Genomic DNA, 27,430 nt, shown 5'->3' with positions numbered 1-27,430 from the left:
TAATCATTTGACTAGATGGGTGTTAAGCGAGTATGATCATGACATGCATTGTAAGCCTGGGAAATTACATCAGAATGCAGCTATGTCGAGCAGGAAGGTCCGTTCATTGTAAGCAGATGAGATGCCTATTATGGAGCTGCAAGAAGCTCAAAAGCAGAATGCAGAGTGCAACCAATATGCCAACCTCCCAGATTTTGTACCTGAAGATGATATTCAAACAATGGAAAAATCCAGTTTTTTTAAAAAAAGGGGCGCACAACTACAGTGGTCATTAGCGCCCAGTCCAGGATGGAATGTAACAATACGAGAGAAGGAAAGTTGCTACTCACCATATAGCGGAGATGCTTAGTCGTGATAGGCACAATAAAAAGATTCACACACTCATAGCTTTCAGCCATTAAGCCTTTGTCAGCAGTAGACACACATACACACACTCTCACACACACTCATGCAAATGCAACTTGCACACACATCTGCAGTCTCAGAGAGCTGAAACTACACTCAGTTGCATTTGGGTGTGTGTGTGCGTGTGTGTGTGTGTGTGTGTGTGTGTGTGTATGTGTGTGTGTACAGCTGACAAAGTCTTAATGGCCGAAAGTTATGAGTGTGTCATTTTTTTTATTGCACCTATCGCGACTCAGCATCTCTGCTATAAGGTGAGTAGCAACTTTCCTTCTCTCGTCTTGAAGATGATATTCAGTATTGCAACTCACTCTCCCCTCCTACTCCACTGTGAACTAATTGGTGAGGCTGAAAGGGCTTTAGCACTTTATCATCACTGAATGCCACGAAAGCATTCATACCTGTCAAAGCTGAAAATGCTCCACTAACAAACTAATTGCCGTGTTCTACAGGTGGAAAACTTATTAGCGTGATATTGAGAATTACAAAGGTGCTTAGATTTTTACATGCATAACAAGGCCAACAGACACAACTGGAAATTCCATTGCAAATTTTGCCAGAAACTTCTGGACCATTCAAGATTGTAGCATTGGATGTTATAGGACCCTCCTCTCAGACACACACACACACACACACACACACACACACACACACACACACACACACACACGGTATCTGGTTTTAGTACCAATTGCCAACATGACAGCAGAGGCAGAGGCAAAAGCTTTAGTCGATCACTTAGTATTACCATCAGGAAGCCCTGATGCCATTCTAATGGACCGCATTTCACATCTTCTTTATTTCTGCAAGTGTGTAAACTTTGAGGATTACGAAGTGGAAAAATACTGCCTTCCATCACGAAACCAATGGAAATGTCAAAAGAGTACATAGAACTATCATTAAAATGTTGTTTTATAATGTGAATAAGACATAACAATTGGGATCAATATCTGCCATACATACTGTCTGTTTATTACAGTAGAGCTCATGAATCAACAGAACACATTCTTATGAAGTAGTATACAGGTACCCAACGATCTTGCCCTTTGAATTAGATAAGACGCCACCTAATGTTTACCTAGGAGAAATGAAGAGTTTAGCCTGCTGATTTAAGATGATTTGGAGAAGAGTGAAGCCGACTAACTTCAAGGAGACCTCAAGACAGGTTCTGCAGGGCAATAGACAAACAATGCTACCCTGATAACTGACCATGTGATTGGGTCTTGTTGTGGAACACAACAATCAAAAACTTTCCAGTTTTTCCCATCCTATAAAGTTCCATACCAAATTATTCACTGGACATGCCCACTGAACACTGAGATACATTTGGCAGATCACTCTGCAGCCGACCATTTCAATATATTGAAGCCTTCAATGTGTACAAGTAGAACCCAGCCCATGGTAGCAGCAGCACCAACGCAAGTCAAACTAGGTATTGTAATAGTTATATGGAAAATAAGGAACCTTCCGCCGCAGTAGCACCAAGGTACACCCAACACTCTATGCATCCCTAAGCACTATGATCACGAGACTGAGCACAGCCCTATGAGAAGGTTTTGCCAAAATTATGGAACTATACTGTCAATAAAATGGTTTAGTCATATTCTGCATTTTCTTGTCACACAAGCTGGATGCCCTACAACCCTCAGAGCATTAACTAGACATTTGTAATTTTTTGAGATTTGATTTCTCACTTATCACTGAGGTATTACTTATTATCATTCTCAACCCCTTTCACTTCTAATGATTGTATACGCAGCATACCACAGTGTATCAGCCGTGTAAGGCCTTAAAACACCTGTACACAAAGAGCGTATGGAGATATGATGGCAGGGCTTATGTAATGCCAACAATCCCCATCACAATAGCCAACTGTCACACAGATAGAGGCTGCAGCAGCCCACCTGGCCAAGCCAGTATGTGTAGATGCCGTGACTGCAACCTGAGACATGCACCAAGCCTTCCTGCAGTGAACAAACTGTTCACATGAAGGGTTCCTGGCCTCCTAGTGACATGTACTCTGACATGAAGCTTCACCATGAGTAATTCAATGCTTTCCATTTTTCATGGGACTGATTACTCTTGTGAGACTTCCTCTCTCAATGAACTTGATTCAGAAAGATTCAATAACTTGACAATAAAATTGCAATCTTTTTGCTATCCGATTTATTTCAATGTCTAAACCCCTGGCCATAAGTGGAGGATGTACTTAAACCATAGTACAGCATTTAACTTGTTCTAGTACTATATATTCCCCTATTGCTGTGGGGCTGCCTTGAATGACTTGTGTGAATTATCTATACATGCTGATATGATTCTGAACGTATGCTGTCAGCCCTGGGGCTTCGGAAAAACTACTTATTGGAATGTTTATCTTTCCATAGCGATTTCTTCACAATGCTGGACAAATGCAGCAAGACAAGTGCATTTCTCGTACACAATAACATTATTATTCACTGCCATTTTATGCTAGCTTTATTCAGGAGTTCAGTTACGAAATCGCAATTTAACTGGACAGAGAACTGTGAGAGACACTGTGTCATATGCCTGGTGGGCAGCTGGCTGTGTGTCCTACCACATACCACTCTGCTGAGTGGGCAGAGGTTTGAGGAACCACATCATGCTATTTTCTATATGGACTTGTTTGGAGAGACAGCCAACTGGGTATTCCTATCTGTTTGGCCCATCCTGAGACTCCTGGTACCAATTCTTAGGTAAGGGCACCAATCGGAAATAGTGCACAATATTTCTGGTTAGCTTCCACAACACTGTTAATTGATTCACTGGCTGAATCTTTATATTTCTATTAGACATGAGTTACAAGCCACACACAGCAACACAGCACCACAGACGCTGTCCCACCTAAGCATATGGGTTGTGCACAGGGAGCCCCCACATGGCTGTTACCTTCTCCTACCCCTCTAGCCTTCGCGAATGGTACCTCTGAGCAGGTGGCCATTATGTGACATCATAAGGTCCCCTGCTTCCCCTCTCTTAGATAGGCTTCACCATTCTGATACCACTATCATGCTGCCACAGCTGATCACACCTTGGCCTAGTGCTATGTGAACACCTCCAAGGGAAGTAGAACTGTGCCTGTGAATACCAAAAACCATGATAACCAGATACCGCCACCTACTGTCATTGATATTCATCCATCACAATCAATCAATCAATCAATCAATCAATCTGTTCATAGCCTAGGAGAAGGGACAAAATAATCTTGGTTGTGTTATTACCCACGTCAATGTTTGGCATTACCAGAACTGTATACTGTCTAGATCTGCTTATTCTCTCTTGTTTTACTTCTAGTATGGATACCGCGAGTGAAGCTGTGATCACAGACTTACATGAACTTCAAACTTGTTAGTTCTAAGCATTCGTTTATTTATTTTTTATTTATTTCTAAAAAATGGGATACTAATTATGTAATAAGTATTGTTTTCTCTTGTGGGCTCCTGGGAAGAGAGGTAAATGGAACTGAGCGCTTGGGGTAAAGTGCAATTAACACGTCCTGCAAACTTGAGTATCATGCGACTAGGTATCACCTGACATTCCGTAACACCCTTGACATATTGTACTCTCTATTAAGGTACTACACAGAAGATTGTACAAAAACTTTTAAGTTGCATGCTTATGATGTACACATACTGCTGACTAAAATGAAGAGTGTCAGCTCCATTCTGCTCCTACAGTATAATATTACCGTGACCACAGACCTAACACCTAATGCTGTTGTCAGGTTGTGAATGTACCATATTTACTCGAATCTAAGCCGCACTCGAATCTAAGTCGCACCTGAAAAATAAGACTCGAAATCAAGGAAAGAAAATTTTCCCGAATCTAAGCCACACTTGAAATTTGAGACTCGAAATTCAAGGGGAGAGAAAAATTTTAGACCGCACCTCCAAATCAAAACAAAGTTGGTCCATTGTAATATGAGACACAATTTAGGTTGAATAAATGACGATACAGCTACAGTAGTTTGGTTCGAGTCGTAAGCTTAGCAGTTAAGCTTTACCAGGTAGCCATTGCTATGTGTCAGGCACTCCGTCCATATTTATACGGGTACCTTTCCTTTTTCACGTGGTTCATATGGTTTGTATTGATTGTTTATTTTGCTTTGATCTGGTAAGTGCCGTTATCTTTGTTATAGGTGTTTACGTCACTCTAAGCTGAAAATTCATTACTGTACTGTGTCATGCATTGTTTGTTGCATTCTGATAATGAGTGCTTACGGCCTGTTGCCACTCGCGGCATGGCTTGCTTCTGTGCACGCTACTGCCACTTACAATAAAAAAAGAGAGAGGAATTGTCTCATTAGCGAAACAATGGCAAGAGACTGCTATTTGTTGTTACTTACACTGCTGTTTTCTTCGTTAATGATCAATGTTGTTGTTGTGGTCTTCAGTCCTGAGACTGGTTTGATGCAGCTCTCCATGCTACTCTATCCTGTGCAAGCTTCTTCATCTCCCAGTACCTACTGCAACCTACATCCTTCTGAATCTGCTTAGTGTATTCATCTCTTGGTCTCCCCCTACGATTTTTACCCTCCACGCTGCCCTCCAATACTAAACTGGTGATCCCTTGATGCCTCAGAACATGTCCTACCAACCGATCCCTTCTTCTGGTCAAGTTGTGCCACAAACTTCTCTTCTCCCCAATCCTATTCAATACTTCCTCATTAGTTATGTGATCTACCCATCTAATCTTCAGCATTCTTCTGTAGTAGGTGTGGGCTTCGTATCTATCTTGGCCACAATAATGTGTTCATTATGCTGTTTGTAGTAGCTTACCCGTATTCCTATTTTCCTATTCATTATTAAACCTACTCCTGCATTACTCTTATTTGACTTTGTGTTTATAACCCTGTAGTCACCTGACCAGAAGTCTTGTTCCTCCTGCCACCGAACTTCACTAATTCCCACTATATCTAACTTTAACCTATCCATTTTCCTTTTTAAATTTTCTAACCTACCTGCCCGATTAAGGGATCTGACATTCCACGCTCCGATCCGTAGAATGCCAGTTTTCTTTCTCCTGGTAACGACATCCTTTTGAGTAGTCCTCGCCCGGAGATCCGAATGGGGGACTATTTTACCTCCGGAATATTTTACCCAAGAGGACGCCATCATCATTTAATCATACAGTAAAGCTGCATGCCCTTGGGAAAAATTACGGCTCTAGTTTCCCCTTGCTTTCAGCCGTTCGCAGTACCAGCACAGCAAGGCAGTTTTGGTTACTGTTACAAGGCCAGATCAGTCAATCATCCAGACTGTTGCCCTTGCAACTACTGAAAAGGCTGCTGCCCCTCTTCAGGAACCACACGTTTGTCTGGCCTCTCAACAGATCAATAAGAACGAAATAATAGACTGCATATGATAGAAGATGCTCTCAACGAGAGTTTAGCGAAAATTTTTCTCTGTATGAAAATCTTTGCAGACACCTCTTTAGTACATTACATTCTGCACAGAAATCAGAGTCATCTTAGATTTAAAAATCTAGTCAGATGCTGTGCTTCATTTCTGGCTGTATCACTATTCAGCATAAGAATAATACGAATATAAACATGACACGATATGTATATTCTTCCGCGTTTGCTGTTGTCTCACTCTAGTTTCGCAGTGTATTAGGCAGACAGGATTTAAATGAGATAGCAGCGAACATGAAAGAATACGTGGCATAATGTTTACATTCATAAAAGTTCATATTAGCAACCATCTCTTGTCACAGGTAGGAAAAAATTCAGAACATAGAGTTGGCCATATTGACATACATCCCAAACAGTCTTGCCAGTCGGATTTTCGTAGGCCTAGTAGATTTTTAGTGATGACTTCAAATGCAGACTGTGTTGATGTCCTCAGTCCGTAGACTGGTTTGATGCAGCTCTCCCCTCTTTTCTATCCTGTGCAATGCAGAGTAGCAACACTTATAAAATAAGAATGAAAATAACTTAGACATTAAACGCTGAAATTTAAAACAAAATTTTATTAGGTTTGTAATACATCTTATACGAAATGTTTAAAATATAAGTCATGATTCTGAATCACTATCACTCTATTCTCTGTTGCTCATTTCTTCTTACAGAGCATCGTTCTCCGTACCATCTAGTGCATTGAATATCGAACATTTTTTAAATGCTTGTTACACACTCGGATTTGGAACACACTTCCATGCCTCATAAATCGATTGGCACACTTGCGACAAACTTACGCGTTTTACATGTCCTGTTGGTGTCAGTTGTCTGTCGGTTTTCGAAAGCTTGTCTGTGTACATGTGTTTAAGCTTGTCCTTCAATGGTTTAATCAAAAAGACATCAAGTGGTTGCAGAACTGACGTCATCCCTCCTGGAATTATTTCCAAGTTCGTTTTGCTTTCCTCTAATTTTCGTTTTACTGCAGGTGTTGTATGGCCTGCGTACGCATCTAATACCAACAGACTGCATAAACCAAACATTGCGCCAGGACGATTCCACACACGCCTAATCCATTCCAGCACCATGTCCTCTGAAAACCACCCAGTTTTGTTTGCTCGTATAATTACAGTTTTTGGAAACACTTCCGATTTCGGTAAAGTCATTCGCTTGAAAACTATGAATGGGGATAATTTATGTCCATCTCCTGTGCAAGCAAGCATAACGGACATCCACTATTTTTCACCCCCTGATGTAAGAACACTTATGTCTTTCTTTCCTTTGGCGTCAACCATATAATTTGACGGCATATCAGAATATACGTGAGTTTGGTCAGCATTTCCTATCTGACCAAGAAGGTATTGCTTTTCTGTGCGTTGCCTAATTATGAAGCACTGAAATTTCACAAGTTTTTCTTCATAATTTTTCGGGAGCTTCTGTGCAACTGAAGTTCGCTCCGAATTGAAAAACCCCAGCGCTTCATAAACAGATCAATCCAGCTACGACTAGCCTTAAAATTTTCGATTTTTTGCTCTCTAGCAATTTCATGTGCCTTAATTTTTAAAATTTCAGGATTTACAGGCTGGAATTTCTGTCTCTGTTCCTTAACAAATTCATTAAAATCACTTCTAGTGCATGTTATCGGCCACACTTTGGCCCACTAAATGCTTTCCTGTTACTTGAACATTCAAATAATTTCTGTCTCTGCAGTCGCCATCGCCTGACGTTGCTCTCATCAGTTCCGTATTGCAGACCTGCACCACAATTAGAACTTTGTTCCGCAAAAGAAATAACTCCCCTCTTGTATTTGGCACTATAATGAAAGCGCTTCATTCTGGTTCACTAACACCAACAAGCACTTCACAAAATTCCACGAAGCAATAGGTGCCGCTACGTGTAATCTTAATGAGCCCCAGCCTTCGTGCAACAATCCTAAAGCCTTGTGCATTGTTGGTATTTTTGTGTAAAGAAATTTATTTTTGTTGCTAAAACTATTTGAAAGGCTGCTACATTGGAAGATGACCAATACGGAATTTCTATTTACTTCGATGGAAACTCAGGGCAGAGAAAAAGTTCATCTTCTACCTCTTTCTTTTCTTTTCAATTTATTTAGACGCAGAGGTTTTGGTGCCAGTTTTATCTTTCTGCCTGCAAAGCATGCCTGTGCAGCGCTACATATATTCGATGGCAGAAGTTAGTTGTGGTGGCACCTACCAACATTTTTCAGAACTTCTGCTTACTTTGCACTCGGTTCTAAGCCACAGGCGGTTTTTTGGATTACAAAAGCCAGAAAAAAAGTGCGGCTTAGATCTGAGTAAATACGGTAACTACAAGGGACCAGTGCTTTTAGGAATGGAAAAAGGACACGTAACATTATATTCAGATGTAAGATTTAATTGTGCACATCTGTTTAGCATTGTGTGTTTTGTGTAATACGATTTCCTTCTCTGTTTAATGTCTGCCATCACTGGAGCTATACAATGATCATAATATTACCTGGCTCTACCTCTACTAATCTAACTCTGCCTTTAATCAGACTAGCTATGTGGCTCTTGTATAAAAAGGGGTATTGTAAGTGATGCTGAAGCTCACCCAAAGAAGCCATTGCAATGCCACAACCAAAAGTTCACTACCATGGATAAAAACTACCTGACAAACACAGGAACATTTATATCCATGAACACTGTGTTTAGCTGCAAGATTTAATTGTGTATTTATTTCACTTTGTGTAATTCATTGAAAATATGTTGATTTGTGGACAGGCCATAAAGATGGTCATAATATTGATAGATTTTTCTATATACTACATGATGACACTAAACTACATAAATGAAATGCTGTGCTTATTAATTAGGATAGGCTTTTGTGTTTATCTCCCCAACTTGGGAAAGACATGTCATCACAGATTTATTTAGCATTTAGACTCTAAGGGTTGTCTTAACATCCCTGCATCTGTTCACCATTTTTAACTCCTCGTTAGTAGGTGCAATAAGTACTTTTATCAAATGAGTAAACTGTAAATGGTTTTGTTGTTACATAGCTTCACTTGCACGGGCTTGCCAAGGACAGCTCATTCTAATCACGATAGGTTTTACAGACTACCTATATCACAAAAAAAGAGTAGCACACCTAGCAGATCTATGGCTGAGGTTTTTATAGTCATGTTCCTCTGCATCCTCGATATTCAATCAGGGGTATGTCAAATATGTACATAACACACAGTTACCAAGCTTGTATACAACTTTGGCAGTAAATTTATCAAGACATGGCTGAGTTAGATATCTGATACTACACAACTGTTATTTCATTAAGGGCACGTATTTCATCTTAATGTTAATACCTGCTGACACTGTTACAGAAGAGAATCTTAGATTACAATGCCCTCAGGATACTTAAACAATTTTTTCAATGGATTTAGTATTTTATTGTTCCATTTTGATACTCAGTCTAGTAAGAAGAAACATTTATTTCACCTATTAAATGTAGATCATACGGGTTACATCTATTGAATTCTGTGTGCAAAGCTAGACTTAAATTTTAATTGTGATGCTGACGAGAATGTAAGGTCTTTCACATTCCTCCTTTCACCCCATGTGATACAACTTACCTGTACTTGAACTTAAGGCTCTCACAATCAGTGGGAAACATTTGTTTCTAAATTATACCCCTGTTCACTCTTATTGTGTAACGCACCATGATGGCTCCCTCTAATGTCACCAGGGAGTGTTGTACCATCAATTCCTGAGGCACACACCACCAAGCAAGTGACACCACAACCTCCCCCCCCCCCCCCCCAACTCCTACGCCCAATCACCAATGCACTGTCCCACCACCATTGTACCACTTCAACATCATACCTCACCGCACCACCCCGCTGCCCTACTGGTCTTCTAGGCAAGCCACGTCGTTTCAAACCCCCTGAAGCTTTTCATAACTAAGATCTTATGAAATATCCCAATATTGTAAACATATGCTCCTCAGTACAATATATTTACAATTATTCAACACTCACCCTCCTCTAGCCTGTAATACACATATTAGAGCAATCCACCTTCCCAAGGGAGTGCCAGATGATCTTTTGCAATCTCTTAAAGTTTCCACTCCTGCAGAAGAAGTAACAAAAGTGCACTCACCAACCTGCCTGAAGGGTTTTAGGAGTATTTTATTGAAAACTCTGGGGTGGAAAATTCTTTCCCTCTCCAGCTAAGAGTTGTTGTCTGACTGAGGGACTGCTCCCATGGCTTCTGCTCCATAACTGGCGTATGTTTCAGGGCAAAGACAGTTTGCATTGTTGAGGACTGCTGATGGGGAATGGCTTGTGAACATCGTCTTCAGGCTTCGGACCAATAGAAAGTGTTGGAGAATGGTCATAGTGGGGTACAATAGACGTGAGCAGAGCAGCAGGCCCAGAACCGACACTCTCTGTGCAACCGCATAACACACCTCACTCCTGAGCCACTCCATAACTTAGCCATGATGAGTCCTCCAATAAGTTGTTAGCATGCCCGCCATCCCCAGGTATGCCCTTTGTACGCCGAGTGCTGAATAGTAGTGTGCTTCCACCTAAATCATTGCCAATTATTCGCTAAAAATACCCTGTAGGATGCCCACCCCTTTGCTTTCTCTCGACTCCTGCACATGACGAAACTCAAAAAGTTCTAATCTGTGAGCAGCTCCTCTCCACAGCTTCCAAAACTCCAAAGATTTTAAGGGTACAAAGAGACTAAAGTGCTAACAACAACATCACATGGATTACAAAATCACTCCAGCCTGTGCACTACTGATTACGTGAAACACAATTCTTTAGAAGAATCTTAAGGCCAACTTACTTTGAATCTTCTTTGGCCCCTTTCATAATTATCAAGGTTGCCACAGGTTTCCCAAAGTGAAAATCCCTGATTTCCAGATAAGTTTTAGCATTTGACCCCGACAAATTTTGAGATCTCAAGGCTAAGTAAAGACATAAGTTGACAAAAAAATGTACAGACTTCTGTAATCCTCCCTTGTGTGAGCAAAAATCTTAAGTACTAATATTAACACCTTTTGTAATGAACTATTTTTAGATGGAGAAGGCAAGCCAAATGGTGTATGTGTTTCATTAAGACAACTATGGTTATTTATTTCAATAAAACAAAACACATTTGGCGACAAAAATACAATCTTGAAAAAAGTGTACAACGCAGGGAAGAACTGTGTAAACCAACACTATAGGTGACCACCAATAAAATGTTGGTTCTACTATGTTCGTTATTGTCGGTTTTTAGTCACTGTGTTATGTCTATTATTTTATGTCTATTATTTTTCTTCTGAGAAATATATGAGTACATTGCGTACAAACTGCCAGTGACTGCCACAATTTTCTTCTTCTTATCATCCATACTTTCTAATACATAAATTATTTTCAAGGTGCCAAAATGTACTAGAATAAATAAAATGTCTATAAAACGCAGCACTGTACAATGTACTTGCAGTCAGACAGTCGCAATTCCTGAAATCCATCGTCAGTAGCCTCTTGCATGACAAGGAGCACCGCAGTGTTCAGTCCTTGGATAAACTATGAAAATACGCCGCATTATGCCACACACAAACAGACCCGGCCTGCAGGCAGATCAGTGACATTAGATCTGATGGGCAGGGCTTGCACATTAGTGGGAAATGATGGGCATCAGATCGACAGGCCCAATCCATTAGAGATACCTGCAGAAATGGCCTGCAGTTTTGGCTCTTTGTGGAAGTCCACCTGTGTGGCCAGCTATTCACGTGTCAGACACCGTGCTGATGTAATGAGACCACATTGATCATTCCATGCAACAGATAACTTGCACAAATACTCTGAAAATCAATACTAATGAGGTAGCAACTCACCAAAAAGATGATCGCTGAGCTGCAGAGGGGCTCATAGAAAAGACACTCACACTCTCACAACTAAACTTTCAGCCATAGCCTTTGTCAGAAAGTGAGAGCAATATACACATTCACACAGTCACTCACGCATAACTCATGCACATATGACCACCGTTTCTGGCCACTGCATCAACAATCTCTGAGAATCCGATCCAAACAAACCACTTCTCATGTCTCCCTGCATCTCATCGGCAGCTCCTAGGCTAGTGGCAAGAAGTGGTGGAAGCGCTGACTGCAAGGTGAGGGAATGGTAGGAAGGGGAGAAGCAGTAAGAATGAGGAAGTAGGGAAGCAGTGCACGTACTCAGCTGCGTCCAGCCAACGACAATGCATGACATCACGGTAAACATACCATTTCATTTACTGAGACAAAAAATGAGATTTTTTGAGTATCCTACCCCCCTCCCGGGGTGCACTCAGCCTCGTGATGCCAATTGAGGAGCTACTCGACCAAATAGTAGCGGCTCCGGTCAAAGAAATCCATCATAACGACCGGGAGAGCGGTGTGCTGACCACATGCCCCTCCTATCCGCATCCTCAGCTGAGGATGATACGGCGGTCGGATGGTCCCGATGGGCCACCTGTGGCCTGCAGACGGACCGGAGTGCTACCCCCCTCCACTCCCCTCCCAATGTCCCTTTATGTTTTAAATTCCCTGATTTCCAGAACTTGTGGCAACCCTGATTATGATTTCTGTATCTCCGTTTATTTTTCGAAGTAGCATTATAATTATCCACCTCTCTTACCACTGCAAATTTCTTTTCCATAAACCCCCCCCCCCCCCCCATCCTCTCCTTTAATTTATTCTGCTCAATGATATCCCTTTGCAAGTAGAAACATTTGTCTATTTTGAAGATACGCAACTTGCTGGTGTAGGGCACCAATTTGTTTACATTATTTTGATATATTCATTGTTAACCAATAGCTTTTAAGAATACGCAATGCAGCAAAAAATTCGATGGAGTATGAAAGAATGGAAGCAATAAATTAGAACATCCACCTTAACAAACCACATATTACTTTGACGGTGACAGCAACACAACAATAAAAAGAAAGCTTCACTTAATAAATCAATCTTGAGCTTTAGGGAACAAAAAGCGTCTTGTTGCATCAACAGTGGAAATAAAAGAAATATGACAGGAAGATGGCAACATTCTGGTGCAGGTAGCAAGTGAATCCCTTTTGACAACACTTAAAACTTTTGTTTCATCCCCGTATATCTTTACACTGAATGGCAAACATGGTTGCAATGAAATTTTGGCAGGGAGCTTCATAGGGCGTGGCAGAAATGGCCTTTAAGAAGGAACTGAGTGCAGAAATATGAGAGATGTGAAGAGATATTCCCCCTCAAGTAGATGCCTAGCTGGTGTGATTGTTTCCCTAGTGCAAGCAACTCCTTCTAAAGACAACTTTACATCACATTTACAATCTGAACAGCAATATATAACCAAAAAATTCCAAAACACCATAGCATGCAGTCAGAGCATCCTCTCCCTTATATTATCCATCCTTTTATTATTATTTATCTAAAAGCAAAGATGATGTGACTTACCAAATGAAAGTGCTGGCAGGTCGACACACACACAAACAAACACAAACATACACACAAAATTCAAGCTTTCGCAACAAACTGTTGCCTCATCAGGAAAGAGGAAACGAGAGGGAAAGATGAAAGGATGTGGGTTTTAAGGGAGAGGGTAAGGAGTCATTCCAATCCTGGGAGCGGAAAGACTTACCTTAGGGGGAAAAAAGGACGGGTATACACTCGCACACACACACATATCCATCCACACATATTCAGACACAAGCAGACACTCCCTTAAAACCCACATCCTTTCATCTTTCCCTCTCCTTTCCTCTTTCCTGATGAGGCAACAGTTTGTTGCGAAAGCTTGAATTTTGTGTGTATGTTTGTGTTTATTTGTGTGTGTGTCTGTCGACCTGCCAGCACTTTCACTTGGTAAGTCACATCATCTTTGCTTTTAGATATATTTTTCCTACGTGGAATGTTTCCCTCTATTATAACCATATCTTTTATTATTATATAATTTTAACAATGTGCAGTTATATTTATGGTATCCATTACAGATAAAATTTAGTGATTAGGTAGTAAACAATGCAAGATCATAAAACCTTCCTAGTATCAGATGAAATGAAATGAAGAGTAAATGTAAAAATAATATATTACATGTATTTGTAAAATTTAAGGTCAACGTGCCAAGCTATGAAAAACTGTAAATATTAAGTATATCATTTCACCATAAGAATTTAGGTAACTATATTAAGTTTTATATCAAATGCTCAGCACTCCAGCACACATCTGACAATATCTTTTTTATTTTATAGTAGCCCCGTGGCTCAAGAGCTGTAAATTTCATGAAATTTACAGTGACTAGCATCACAAATGAATAGTGGCTAGGATGGGAGCAGTGGAAGTTGCAAGCAATGGGAAGAGAGTGCACAGTAATGATATAGGCTAGGGCAGAGAGTGGGAATTCCATTTTACATCTGAGACACAGCAAAGACAGAGCTTGAATTTGGAATAAGATGAGCGAGAGTCTCGTTTTGGGTTTTTGCATCTAGGTCAAGGTACAGTGAAGACATGTCAAACTTAGTTTTTCTGGGTGGCAACCAGCCACATGTGAGCACAATTATAATACTTATAAATTCCAGGAGTGAAGTAGAGTTATGTACTTAGTAAAATACAGCTACACTGACGATAAGACCAGCAATGAACTTCTGCCATAAATTGTACTAAGATACTAGCTGAACCATCGCTTACCTTTTGCAATTACTGATTGAGTGCAAACTTCACCCTTGGTTGTTCAGTAATACTTATTCAAAATCATTCCAACTATAATTTGATACTTTTATGTAGTTCAGATTCTACGCATCAAGTGATTCTTCGAAATGCACTGGTGTATGATCATATCCACACAAATAAACTTTTTTTCCCTTCTATCCAACCTTTTCTTTATCTTTCTATTATTTCTTGTTTTTTCAGTTCCTTGCAACTACCTCCATCCCTCCTCTGTCACACCACTTTCTGGTCATTATATTGTTGAATAACTTTGTAATTTTAGTAAATACTCTTTCTTTTCCCCTGTTTTTATTTAACACTTTACACACTACACCTTCCCTGTCAGAAGAGATCTTCATCATCCATTCTTTCCAATGGAGTATCTAGTTTATGTCTGCATGCCTTGCCTTTTTCCTCATCAGTATTTTATTGAAGACAAGACGTAGCCTTCAGCTAATATAATTTATTTGTGTTATACGAGTTTCACTCAGTTTTTGCTATCACTGAATATGGCCTTTTTCATTCATCTTGGTATCAAAATATCTCTCTGACATAATGTAGATCACGAAATATTAGAAGCACTACATACCAGTTCATATGGGTTGCAGTAAAATGTTATTGTGGTGGAATAATGGCCCACATCACTCTTTGGATCACGGCACATAGCTCCATTAGAATACTGCAAAGTCAAGACACCATTTTCGAATGAGGGACCTAATGAGTCAGTGACGTCTCCTAAATTCCTGAAACTATAAATACATAATGTTTAACAAGATGGCTTAAGTCTTGCACACACAATGAATGTATGAGTTTATACACTAAAATTCAATTTACATAATTAAGAATCCATCAACAGACTTCTAGTTGGGCACCACAGCCAAGATAAGTTTAAAAGAAAGACATTATTCCACTAGCCTGTATTTTAAAATAGTACTTACTAAGAATTACTGGTTTCTAGTGTTGGTCATTCACAATTGCGTAACAGATGTGGACACATCATCCCTGTCAAACAGATATATGTCATGTACTGGTGTTCTTAGCAAGGTCATCAATGTGTGCATCTGGTATGCAGGTGAGAATGAGTGATGCTTGAAGCTAGCAGAGTTTAATGAAGTACTATTTTAAATATAGCCTCGTGGAATAATGTCTTCCTTGAAACAAGAGTCCTTCACTTTCATGATTAACAAATAACACAAGCATACAAAGAAGGTATCACTCTTTTGAAGGTATGCAACATAGTTTAAATATCTAATACTAATACTAAAACTGAATTAATATGGTATGGGATGAAAATATGAAATCAATAGTAGCAAAGGCAAATGAAATGCTTATATTTGTTACAGCAATTCTGAGGAATGTGCAACATTATGTTGAGGAAATGTATACATCCTAATCTAGATAACTGTGACAGTGTTTCTCAGAATCAATTTGCAAGGCAGCGAACATCAAAGGAATTCATGTAAACACTTCTAGATGTTGGTTCACATGGCCATTCTCCACAGCAAGCACAGAGCTACTTGTTTTGTAAATAAAAAATTCCTTCTCTTGCTGCACTGAATTTTATTTCTCCAAGAAGTGTTTTGCCTTTTTTCAGCTTAAGACATCATCAGTGGGATCTAGAATGATACAGTTTTGTTTTGATATGTGTTATTTATAGATTATAAAACACTTCACATCTCTTTTTTATGTAAATAAGTGATTACTTATGGTTCTTCATGTGTATCATTCTAGATCACACTGACGATTCCTTAAAGTGAAAAAGGCAAAATGCGTATGGGAGGAATAAAATACAGTTCAGCAAGAGATGGCATTTTTCATTTACAAAACAAATAACACTTCCAGGTGCAGTAACACATAGCTATGTGTACATGGAAGTGTAATAGTGTTTTCAGGAAACACAACTCCCAGAAAAAAAGATCTGCTCAAGAAACTTTATGTAAATTTAAAGAACCAGTATTCATGGCAGGCTGTGCAACAATTCTGCTGCATCCATCATACTTCTGTGTAAAGACAATGAGAGTAAGATAAGAGAGGAATGCAGCCAGTCATTTTTTCCACACATCATTTGCAAATGGAAGAGGTCAACGGGTAGCCACTGCTGATGAAAAGTGTCCTCCATTATGTGCCATACAGTAATAATTTTGTAGGTAAGGCTCTTATGAAACAAAACATCTTTCTTGTTATGACCTCTACTGCAATAAGTCGTGCCATTTAACAAAACAAATCCATGGCAAATTGCGCAGTTCTTCTTTGAATCTTTTTCCAATTTTTCTAATAATACATTATTTTTTAGAGTCTCAGCCCAACAAAGAATTGGATGAATGAGGGTTCTGTAAATAACCTCTATCATGTGTGAATTACACTTCCTTAGGATTATTCCAATAATTGATCATCAGAAGTTTACAGACAAAATAAAAACAAAAATTTTCATAAATGAATGAGCTGCATTTTAATATGGAAGAGAGATCTTCTACACAGTGTTCTTGACATGTACAGACGCTAACAGGGTCACTCAGCAAGAACCAAGGTCCGGTTGTTGTGATGTGGTCTGTGGTCGCTTAGCATGACAAGCATTATATGGCATAGGAAAATCACTGCTTCTCTCAGTCTTCGTGGTCAAGGGTTGGGGGCTTGCATCTCCTGAGTCAACCAAATCCCATTTCAGTTGCTTTAATTGGTGGATATTATCCTACTGGCATTTCTTATTTCACCAATGTCCTGTGTAGAAATAAATGGTGAGCACCTTGTCTTGCCTGTGGTTAAGTGCTGGATGCAGTTCTCCAAGATTCCTGTCCTTTCACTGAGCCCCTGTCACTAAAAATTGTTTTGGGTCCTCATCTATAGCGTGAAGTGGCTTTTGCTAGTAGCTATTATTTTGATATGTGGATCAGCAGGCCTGATAATCAGAAATTCCGGAGTTACTCTTAATAAAGTTGTAAAAGGGCTCATGTTTTGCCGAATTCTAGTTCCTTTGTTACTTGATTAAGCATAAATAACGATTTTTTAAAAATTCTGTGTGTGTTTTCATCTGAATGCTTACATGTCAAAACTGTTTTAAAAGCATTTATATCTACAACTGACTGTCAGTTTAAGAACATTTGTGGTTTTAATGGTCAGTTTTTCTTGCTCCTAGTTACTATGTCAAGGTCAGCAACCTGCGAGTGATCTGTACTTATTTCTGTTATACAATTTTAATGTATATTTTACATGTATTTTAGATTCTGAGCTGAATCAAGTAACTGTTTGATGTGTAAGCTGAGATCAAGCTAGTCATCTTATGTTGGCTAATGCATTCATTTTCAGGTCTTTGTAATTCTGTTTCAAAACTATTAAACAAATGCATCTGTTTTCCAGCTCTTTTGTGAATTATCATTTTAGACATTCATTTTTTTACTCATTACACAAGTTAAAAGATTGTTTTGAGCTGAATGTTGTCCTTAATTTTTTTTTTTCAAATTGTGGTTGTTCTACAATATTATTCAAAGTAATTGTTAACAGTCTTTTGAGTGGCTCTGGGGCAAGACGTTAAATGTTTGTGAGATTTAAGAATTCAGATCTGCTTAAAATTGAAAAATAAAATAAAAGTATAAAATTTTTGTGTTATATGCACCCAGCAGCTTATCACATCTAGATCCAGGCTCCATACTACCCATGTCTTACAGGGAACCCCTCAAGTGCGAGGTTGCATAAAGCATGTTTACAGCATTCAACGCCCCATATACTGTGTACCATGCAACAACAATATTGGTTGCTAACAGCAACAGTGAGTGGGCCTGGAAGTATCCAATGGTGAGTGCAGCACGAGGCTACGGAGCGTAGTTGAACTACTTAGTCGATGAGTAACTCACAACATTGCTACAGTGTTAGTGGTGTTGATACGAAGCAAAGCAATGGTAACGATAAACAAAGCAAACATTGCATTATATCTACAACAGTTGTCAAATTTGAAATTTTGTCGGAAAGGAAGCCAAGGAATCAAGCATACTGAAAAAGAAGTGGCAGATGAAATATTAGCATTTCTGCAAGATAGATCAGTGGAATATATGGTGTCGTATACGTTCGTCTGTGCTGATAATGTACATGAAGAGTACAATGAGGACGATACATGCTTAATAAGAAAAAGTGATACTGAAACAGGTGTCGAGCCATGTAGCTCATAATCTTTGTTGGACAGGGTGTCACAAATTCCAGAAACACAGTAAAGGACCATCATTGTACAAGGAGTGGGTATTAAACATAATTATATACATGGAAATCCTCCTTTCAAACAAAGCTTCAACTTGACAATGCACAGAAAACAGCAGAATCGGTTCAAAAATTTGTAGGCAAGATAAACAAACCCATCCCATCTACGAGTAATGAATGTGTTTTCAACTCTAACCAATCAGGATCTTAAGAGGAATTGCATATGAACGGAACCCTGGAAATTAGTGGTACCAAGAGAGTTTTATTAAGATCAACTATCATCAATGCCTTAACACATTCGTATACAATTATACCAGCTGTTGATCTTGATGGTAAATTGGTTGGAAAGTAAGTTAGTTATTGTGCTGCGAGAAGTTGGACATTCTCTGCCCCTATGAGTCTTTCTCGTGGTCATGATCTCGCAAGAGCAGTAGGGAATATTTATGTCAGAGCAAGCAAGAGTGGGGAAAATGGCTACAAGAAAGCTATAATGATGGTTTGAGCAATGCTTTTAGCCAATAGCTGGTCCAAATAACTTGCTTTTGCTTGATTCCTGGTCCGCATATAAAAATTGTACTCCTTTAGAGCAAACTGTCCCACCTGAAAAGTGTGTGCATCTGCAATTCATACCACTTGGAACCACTGTACAAATTCAGCCTCTTGGATGTTTGTTTTTTCTGTGCCTATAAAACATAATATCACACTATTTGCAGCTACACCATAATGGATAGCCAGTTTCACAATAAGCTCCACAACAGACTGTTTTGAATTTGGTTGCATGTCATCATATTCCATCGGTTCTCATCATCCCGTTAAGCCAACATGATTCTATGTACATTCCTTAAGAGTGGATACCTAATTGAACTTGTTGCATGGTTTGTGATTGTACGAAGTTTGCTGCGAAACTTTGTGATCACTGTGGCACACCATTTTTCATTTGGTGTTCATGGAGCAACTTAATGGTTTGTTTTGAACTTGTCTTGAATGACAATTCCTATTTTGTAAAATATGATACATACATTCCATAGAAGGTTGATTGCTGCAGTCCCCAGACAATCATTTTCTGTCGCTCTCCTGATGCACATGGTGTGTATCAGCAGCTATAATTTTTTGTCATAATTGTTAACACAAAATTTTCAAATGAGCTTTACTAAATAGTAAACTTGCAATCTCAGACTCAAGGGGTCCTTGTTAGTAGTTTACTGCATAAAGAGATAATCTATGTTATCTTGTGTCCTTTCCTCTTTATCTATGAAGTCCCAAATGTTCACGCCTGAAGTTTCCTGTTGCTCAATTATGCATTATGTACAATTAGAAAATTGAATAATATTTTCCCGAAACTTACCACACTACATTGCTTCTGAATGTCTGAGAAAAATATAATGAGTTACATTTGCAAAGAAGGTGTCATACCTATCACATTATCAGTTCAATTACTCTATGTGCAAGTATCTTGTTTACTAGACAATGGGGTGGAGTTGTATCTAAGGCTTTCTCATGCCAGCAAACAAACAACCATTTTTTAATCCTTTATCTACTGTCTTTTGGATGTCATGACCGAACAGAGCAAGTTGACTTTCACACTACCAGTGCTTGCACATATTTCTACAAAGGAGTTGTTTGGTCACCTGAAAAGACATCATACATAATCAAAATACATGTTCTGAAATTCTGCAAGAAATCAGCTTTACTGATATAGGTCTCTCATTTCATGTATGAGTCTTGCAATGCTTCCTATAGACTGGAATGACCAGCACCTTTTTCCAGTCATGTGGATGCTCCACAGTTCCATCAATCTCCACTGAAGTGATGCTAGAAGTGAAGTCAGTTTCTTCAGATATTCAGTATTGCCACAAGGTAATCACAATCAAGTTCAAATCCAAAGGCAGGGTCATAAATGAAGAATAACACTTACCACTGAAAGCACACCTATTACGGACACCAACAAACAGACAGAACACAATTACCTCCTAAGCAGAGAACGCTGCTGTAAACGTAGAATATCCCACAACAGACAAACATTACAAACATAAGAAATGTAAGTGTGTTCCAGAAATGTTGAGTACTAAATGACAAGCATTTGCTGCTGATCATATTTGTACTGGAGACCGACAGCACACCAGCAAGTGCCGCGAACCACTACTCCATACTGCCTGCACCACGCCTCACAGCATTGCCTCCTCTTCCAGAGAAACAGCAACCTGCTCTTTCAGAAGTTCTCACAGAAGCCCATTATAGCATCCCAGATCTAGATCTTGCCAGTTTTCCTCTGTATGGCAGTGCCGTATAATTCTCAAATTCAAGTTATGTTGTCACATCAAGCAGGCCTCAGTTTCCCTGAATGAGAAGCCCCCATTATCAATCTGCATCTCAGGACAGATATAGGATTTCATACGGAGAGATGGTAAATGTCCCTGCGCTTTATTCTTCTTGATGACGAGTCATAATTTTGACCTTGTAAGCAACATTCAATAAGCAACAAAGGATATGATATGGAAGACATTATCATTTTAGTAACATTTCCGATAGGGTCAGTTTCCACATGGGAATAAAAATTGATACTAAGTCTCCCGAGCTGTATTTTACTCTCTGATGCTTGGTATTATTGTGCTCTCTGTCCTCCTCCTCAGCCTCTAGGGTCCACATGTGAGCTAACTATCTTGTTTCTTCAGTCCAAGGTTGTAACACAATGTGAAATTACCAGAGATACTAGTCTCAACTGGAAAACTTTTCACTGGTCAAATATCATCAAATGGGCTGCTCCGTGCTTCAAAATAATACTTTCCTTAAGGAACTTAGTTGTTTAACAGGCATGATCCTGTCTACAGTCTTCACAAATCCCAGGTGATCGGATTAAATATAGTTGACTGTAGATGTGCTGGGATGGTGAGCAACCAATTCTGTCCAACTGGATCATAGTTCCTCTAATACAATGTAATTTTTGTTAATTGGAATTCTCGTTTGGTCATTTTATCCTTCTTCAGTGCTGTATCTTCCTGCTATTGAACAGCAATATCATTTAATGCTCAAATTACTTAGTTTTCATCCACACTGGTACGTTCCATCAAAGTATTGCTTGAAAGGAATCAACATCCTTCTGCGTGTAGTATGGGAATCAAAATCCTTCTGCGTGTTGTACGTCACCGTTATGTGATACTCCTCAAGTCTTGGTGCCCATCTCGCCAGCTGACCCTGTAGAGCATTCAGCTTAGTCAGCCAACATAGAGTATGGTGGTCTGTGATAACAGTAAATGGTTTACCAAATAAATAAGGCCAGAACTTGTTGATGAACTGCAAGACAAACTTTCTCAGCTGTAAAGTAGTTCATCTAGAACTTTGAGAGTACTGTGGAAGCATCAACTATTGTGGAAGCACCAGCTATCACCTTTCCCAATTTGGACTAGAACTGCTTCTGTTCCATAACTGCTAGAGTGAGCATGAAGTTTGTCTTCACATTCTTGTCATACAATGATAGAACATGAGATGATGTTAGTACCTACATAAGGAGGAGGAAAGATCTTTCTTGCACCTTGTTCCAAGAAAATTTAGTACCTCCCTACAGTAATTCTTTCAAGGAATATGCCTTGGTTTATAATTCATGTAAGCATCACCACTAGGTGAAGAAGGCTTTCACATTACAAACGTACTGGGGAATCAAAATCTGTGACTGCTCTTATTTTCTCCGTATCGGGACAACTCCATCGCCATTTTATTTGCTGGGCAATGAAGAGGCACTTATTCAAATTCAGGCAGAGGTCTGAAGTCTGAACCCACTTTAACGGGGCAGTCAGGAAGCTTAGATGTTCTACAAATATCTCTGAAGAAATGTGAAGAACTGTGGTAACCTTTAGTCTGTAAATGTACATTGGGCCATTCTATCTCAACATTGTGGTTGACCTCGTCCGTCTGGGTACACTGCAGTACACGATGCCTCTGTCCTTTCTAAATTTTTTTTTAAGGAGATAAGAGTTCAGAACACATGCAGTTTATCATCACTGAGGCAGTGTGAAGCCAGCAGCCAGTGTAGAACCATGAGTGACTGTAGGAAAAGGCACATGCTGAGGGACATGGTTTAACTACTACATCATAAATTACAGCCCGGTGACCAACTGCTAAAACAGCTCTGAGCAACTGCTCTCACAGCAGTAGTGATGGAATCTCCAGAATGCTGTTCCAAGTCGAAATATTCAAACTGATGAACACAATCAGTTAAGGGAATCGAGAGCATTCTTAATCACAAACCACCAAGATCTTAATATGATTAGCAATAGGATACAATAATAAAGTTGAAGACCAATCAGAAAGCCAGGAAACTGGTTATCTCTTAAGAGGCCATCCTGTGTTATGAAGGCAGTCTTTTCTCACTCAGTTTTGCTGACCTTTATTTGCCAGTGGCCTTTTTAAATGTCCACAGTTTGGAAAAACTTTGCTTCTTTCAGCCACTTTAGGGTGCCGACAACAGGCAGCAATAGGGAGACACCTTTTTTTGTGATTTGGTTCAGTAATCAATAGTCGACACAGGAAAGCCATGTATCATGAACCTTTTTCCCAGGGCACACAGGACAGGTTGAAGGACACTCTGAAGGTTCAACGACAGCATCTCACAGCACTTCCGAATTATGCATCAATCACCTGGTAACACGTTATACAAGCACTGATCCCCAGTGTTGATACACAGTTTCACCATGGGCCACTTGGTCTGCCTTTTCTCAACTTCACATATTCAAAAATACGTCCATAATGGCTACCACTTGCCAACATTATTCCTTGTCATACCAGATCCTATTGGCAGTTCATTAGTAGCTCCCTCCACTGTGCTGTCTGCACCGGCAGTGGAGCATGATTCTTGGTCAATGGCACTGAGATACCCATCCTGGGCTGGTACAGCTGTTCCTACAAACATATCTTTAGGGATGAGTTGTGGCTACTAGCGACAATTAGTGATACAAAGTTCTCCTTGACCACCTCGAATGCTGATGATTATCGCTGATATGTTTTCTTTTATGAGTATCTTTTTGCAATCAACAAAAGCTTCACAGCTACACTGAGAACCTAGACTGATGACAGGAACATGTCTCATTGATAACAGTGGCATGAGAAGTTCTTCAACGGCAAACAAACATACATACATAGCAATCTTCGTTCCGTGTGCATGTTGGGATAGCCACGTCTGTCTGAACTCAGATCTTCCAATCTAAGATTCTTCTACATCTACATACATACTCCACAACACAGTGCATGGTGGTGGTACCCTACACCACTGCTAGTTATTTCCTTTCCCGTTCTATTCACAAATAAAGCGACTAAAAAACAACTGTCTATATGCCTCCATACGAGCCCTAATTTCTCGTATCTTCATCATCCTTATGAGAAATGTCTGTTGGCACCAGTAGAATCGTTCTGCAGACAGCTCCATAAGCAGGTTCTCTAAATTTTTCAATAGTGTTTCTCAAAAAGAGCACTGAGTTCAAGAAGCATCTCCGCAATACTTGCCAACTGTTCAAACCTACCAGTAACAAATTTAGCAGTATCCCTCTGAACTGCTTCATTGTCTTTCTTTAAACCTAACTGGTGCGGAACCCCAACACTCTAGCAATACTCAAAATGGGTGTCACACTACTGTCTCGTATGTGGTCTCCTTTACCTATGAACCACATTTTCCTAAAATTCTTCCAATAAACTAAAGTTGACCACTCGCCTTCCCTACTATGCGTGACAATCCTTACATGTTTGTTCCATTTCATATCACTTTATAGTGTTAACACTTAGATGTTTAATCAATGTGACTGTGTCGAGTAGTGCACTACTAATGCTGTATTTAAACATTACACATTTGTTTTTCCTACTTATCTGTGTTAACTTACATTTGTCTACATTTAGAGCTATCTGCTATTCATTACACCAAATACAAATTCTGTTTAAGTCATCTTGTATCTTCTTACAATCCCTCAACAATGACACCATCCCGTACACCACAGCATCATCAGAAAAAGCTGCAGATTGCTGCTCACTCCGTCCACCAGATCACTGACATATGGAGAAAAATAATAGCACTCATCTCACACTTCCCTGGGGCGCTCCTGAAAATACTCTGGTGTTTGACGAATATTCGCCTTCGAGGACAACATACTGGGTTCTGTTACTCAAGAAGTCTTCTAGTTATTCTCATATCCCAGAACATATTTCATGTGGTCAGACCTTCGTTAACACCCCCCAATGGGGCACCGTGTCAAATGTTTTTCAGAAATCTATGCATATGGAATCTGCTTGTTGCCCTTCATCCTTGGTTCACAGGGCACTGTGTGAGGAAAGGGCATGAAAAAAGGCACGCCAAATTTTGCCCAAGCAATGCTTTCTAAAATCATGCTGATTTGTAGACACACACTTTTCCATAATACGGAAATTTATTACTGTGGAACCTTGCTTAATGAGCACCTCTCCCGTGATGCCTAATTCACATAATGAGCAAAACAAATTGTAAAAAAATGACTCACTTAACAAGCGATGTGCTGCATAACGAGTGAAAACGATTTAGTGTGACGTCACCAGCCATTCACACGCGGCACGGGAAACATTTGACAATACGAACAACCCTTTGTTGTTGCTAGTAGCACATGAAGAATGTCTTTAGTATGTACTGCAGTCTGGGTTCATACTCTTTCTGCTACCATCTCAGTGCAGCTAGTGATCACACATTTTTCGAAACTTGTGTTCACACAGTGTCTTTTTGTGTGCAAATTTTAATAACCTCCACAGAAATGTCCCTAAAGATAAAGCCACAAGAAGACGACCATAAGAGAAAGAAAATGACCTTAGAAATGAAATGTAAAAATATTGAAAAATGTGAATGTGGTGTGAGCGTTGCTGATTTATCATGCACATACAATCAGTCTGCATCAACTATTTGCACTGTCCTCAAGAACAAGGATGAGATTAAGGAAATAGATGCTTCAAAGGAAGTGACAAGAGTATCTAAACAACTGTTTTGCATTCTGGATGATATCGAATAGTTGCTCCTTGTATGGATAAATGAATAGCAATTGCAAGGCGACACTATTAATGAGATCATCATTTGTGAGGTCAGAATGATTTTCGCTGACCTGGTTAAGAAGACACCAGGATCATCAGTGGCCAAATAAGTGTTTAAGGGAAGCCGTGGATGGTCCGAGAAGTTTGAGAGAAGAACAAGCATCCACAGCATTGTGAGGCAAGATGAAGCAACCAGCTCCGACACAAAGGCAGCAGAGAACTTCATCAGTAACTTCAAAATGCTCGTTGATTCTCAGGATCATCTGCCGCAACAGGTTTTTAATTGTGACAAGATGGGTCTATTCTGGAAAAAGATGCTGAACCATACCTTTATAACAGCAGACGAGTATGCATTGCGCAGTCATAAGCCAATGAAAACTCCAAGAGCCTTTAAGAAGTGTGAAGTCTGGAAGAGCAGGTTAAACGTGATGCGGAGGTCCAACAACAGGGCGTGGGTGGCATGTGACCTTTTTTGTGATTGGATCAATGAAGTGTTTGGTCCTTCGGTGAAAAAATATTTGCTTGAGATGAATCTCCCACTCAATGTTTTTCTTGTTATGGATAACACTCCTGCCCATTCTCCAGGCCCACAAGGCCATCTCCTTGCAGAATTTCAATTCATCAAGATCAAATTTCTGCCTCGCAACACCACTCCATTACTCCAACCTATGGACTAGCAGATTATTTCTAACTTTAAGAAGCTCTACACTAAAGCACTCTTCAAGCCTTGCTTTGAGTTGACTGAAGCTACCAATCCCACTCACAGAGAGTTAAGAAATATCACTTCAACATTGTTGACTGCATCAAGATTATTGAAAAGGTATGGGAAAGGATTACCGAGAGTGTGGAAGATCACAGCCAAGAAATGACCACTGAAGGGCTTATGGAGTTGCAGTGTGTTTCACAGCAGGATGTTGTGGAGAGGAGTTTTTCGGAGGAGGAGGAGGAGGAGGCGGCGGTAACAGCAAAGTAGCAATCTTCTGGTGCAATAAGACAAGAACATAAAACTGCATGTATAATTTTGTTTGAATAAATGGCACAAACAAGATAAAAACATTAACATTTTTTCTGCATGGAACACATTATCATATTTTACATTAATTCATATGGGATAACTTGTTTTGCTTAATGAGTGTTTTACACTATGAGTAAGATTCCAGAATGAATTATGCTTGCATTGCGAGGTTCCACTATATATTCAGACTGAAAATATGTTACAGAATTCTGCAGTAAACTGATGTCAAGGATATTGTTCTGTAATTCAATGGGCCTGTTCTTTTACCGATATTATAGAAAGGAGTCACCTGCGCTTTTTTCCAGTTGCTTTAGACTTTGCACTGGGCGAGAGACTTGCAATAAATGCAAACCAAGTAAGGGGTCAAGGCCATGGAGTACTCTTTGTAAAAATAGGTTGGGATTCCATCCAGATCTGGCAATTTTTAACTCTTTCAGTCGTTTCTCTATACAAGTGATGGATCACAGAAATAAGGGGTCAAGTGTTTTGGACAGTGCTTGGCCTAGCGACCATTTGTATACATATCAGAAGAAAGGGCATACTGTAGCCATTCTAAAGTACAGCGTCAAAACTTAAACGTTACTCACAACCTCTGGCCCAAGAAACTTGAAGAAATCGGTTGGTGTTTTTGCATTACATGTGGTCTACGAGAGACTTTAAGTGGCTTATGAAAGCACCACCTG

The 27,430-nt window shown here is 39.6% G+C and overlaps 1 protein-coding gene across 2 annotated transcripts in view; it reads right to left on the bottom strand.

The window, feature by feature from the left end:
• Nucleotides 1-27,430, bottom strand: part of LOC124711315 (cation-independent mannose-6-phosphate receptor) — a 640,574-nt gene that overhangs the window by 433,695 nt on the left and 179,449 nt on the right. For both annotated transcript variants that reach the window (XM_047241343.1, XM_047241335.1), the window contains exon 12: nucleotides 15,108-15,267. In XM_047241343.1, the coding sequence (XP_047097299.1) occupies nucleotides 15,108-15,267 (160 nt within the window). The remainder of the gene's footprint in view (nucleotides 1-15,107; nucleotides 15,268-27,430) is intronic.

The sequence above is a fragment of the Schistocerca piceifrons genome, chromosome 1 (genome assembly GCF_021461385.2).
Source record: "Schistocerca piceifrons isolate TAMUIC-IGC-003096 chromosome 1, iqSchPice1.1, whole genome shotgun sequence".
Classification (NCBI taxonomy): domain Eukaryota; kingdom Metazoa; phylum Arthropoda; class Insecta; order Orthoptera; family Acrididae; genus Schistocerca; species Schistocerca piceifrons.
Note: the sequence above shows the minus strand (reverse complement) of the source record. Positions and strands in the feature narration are given on the sequence as shown.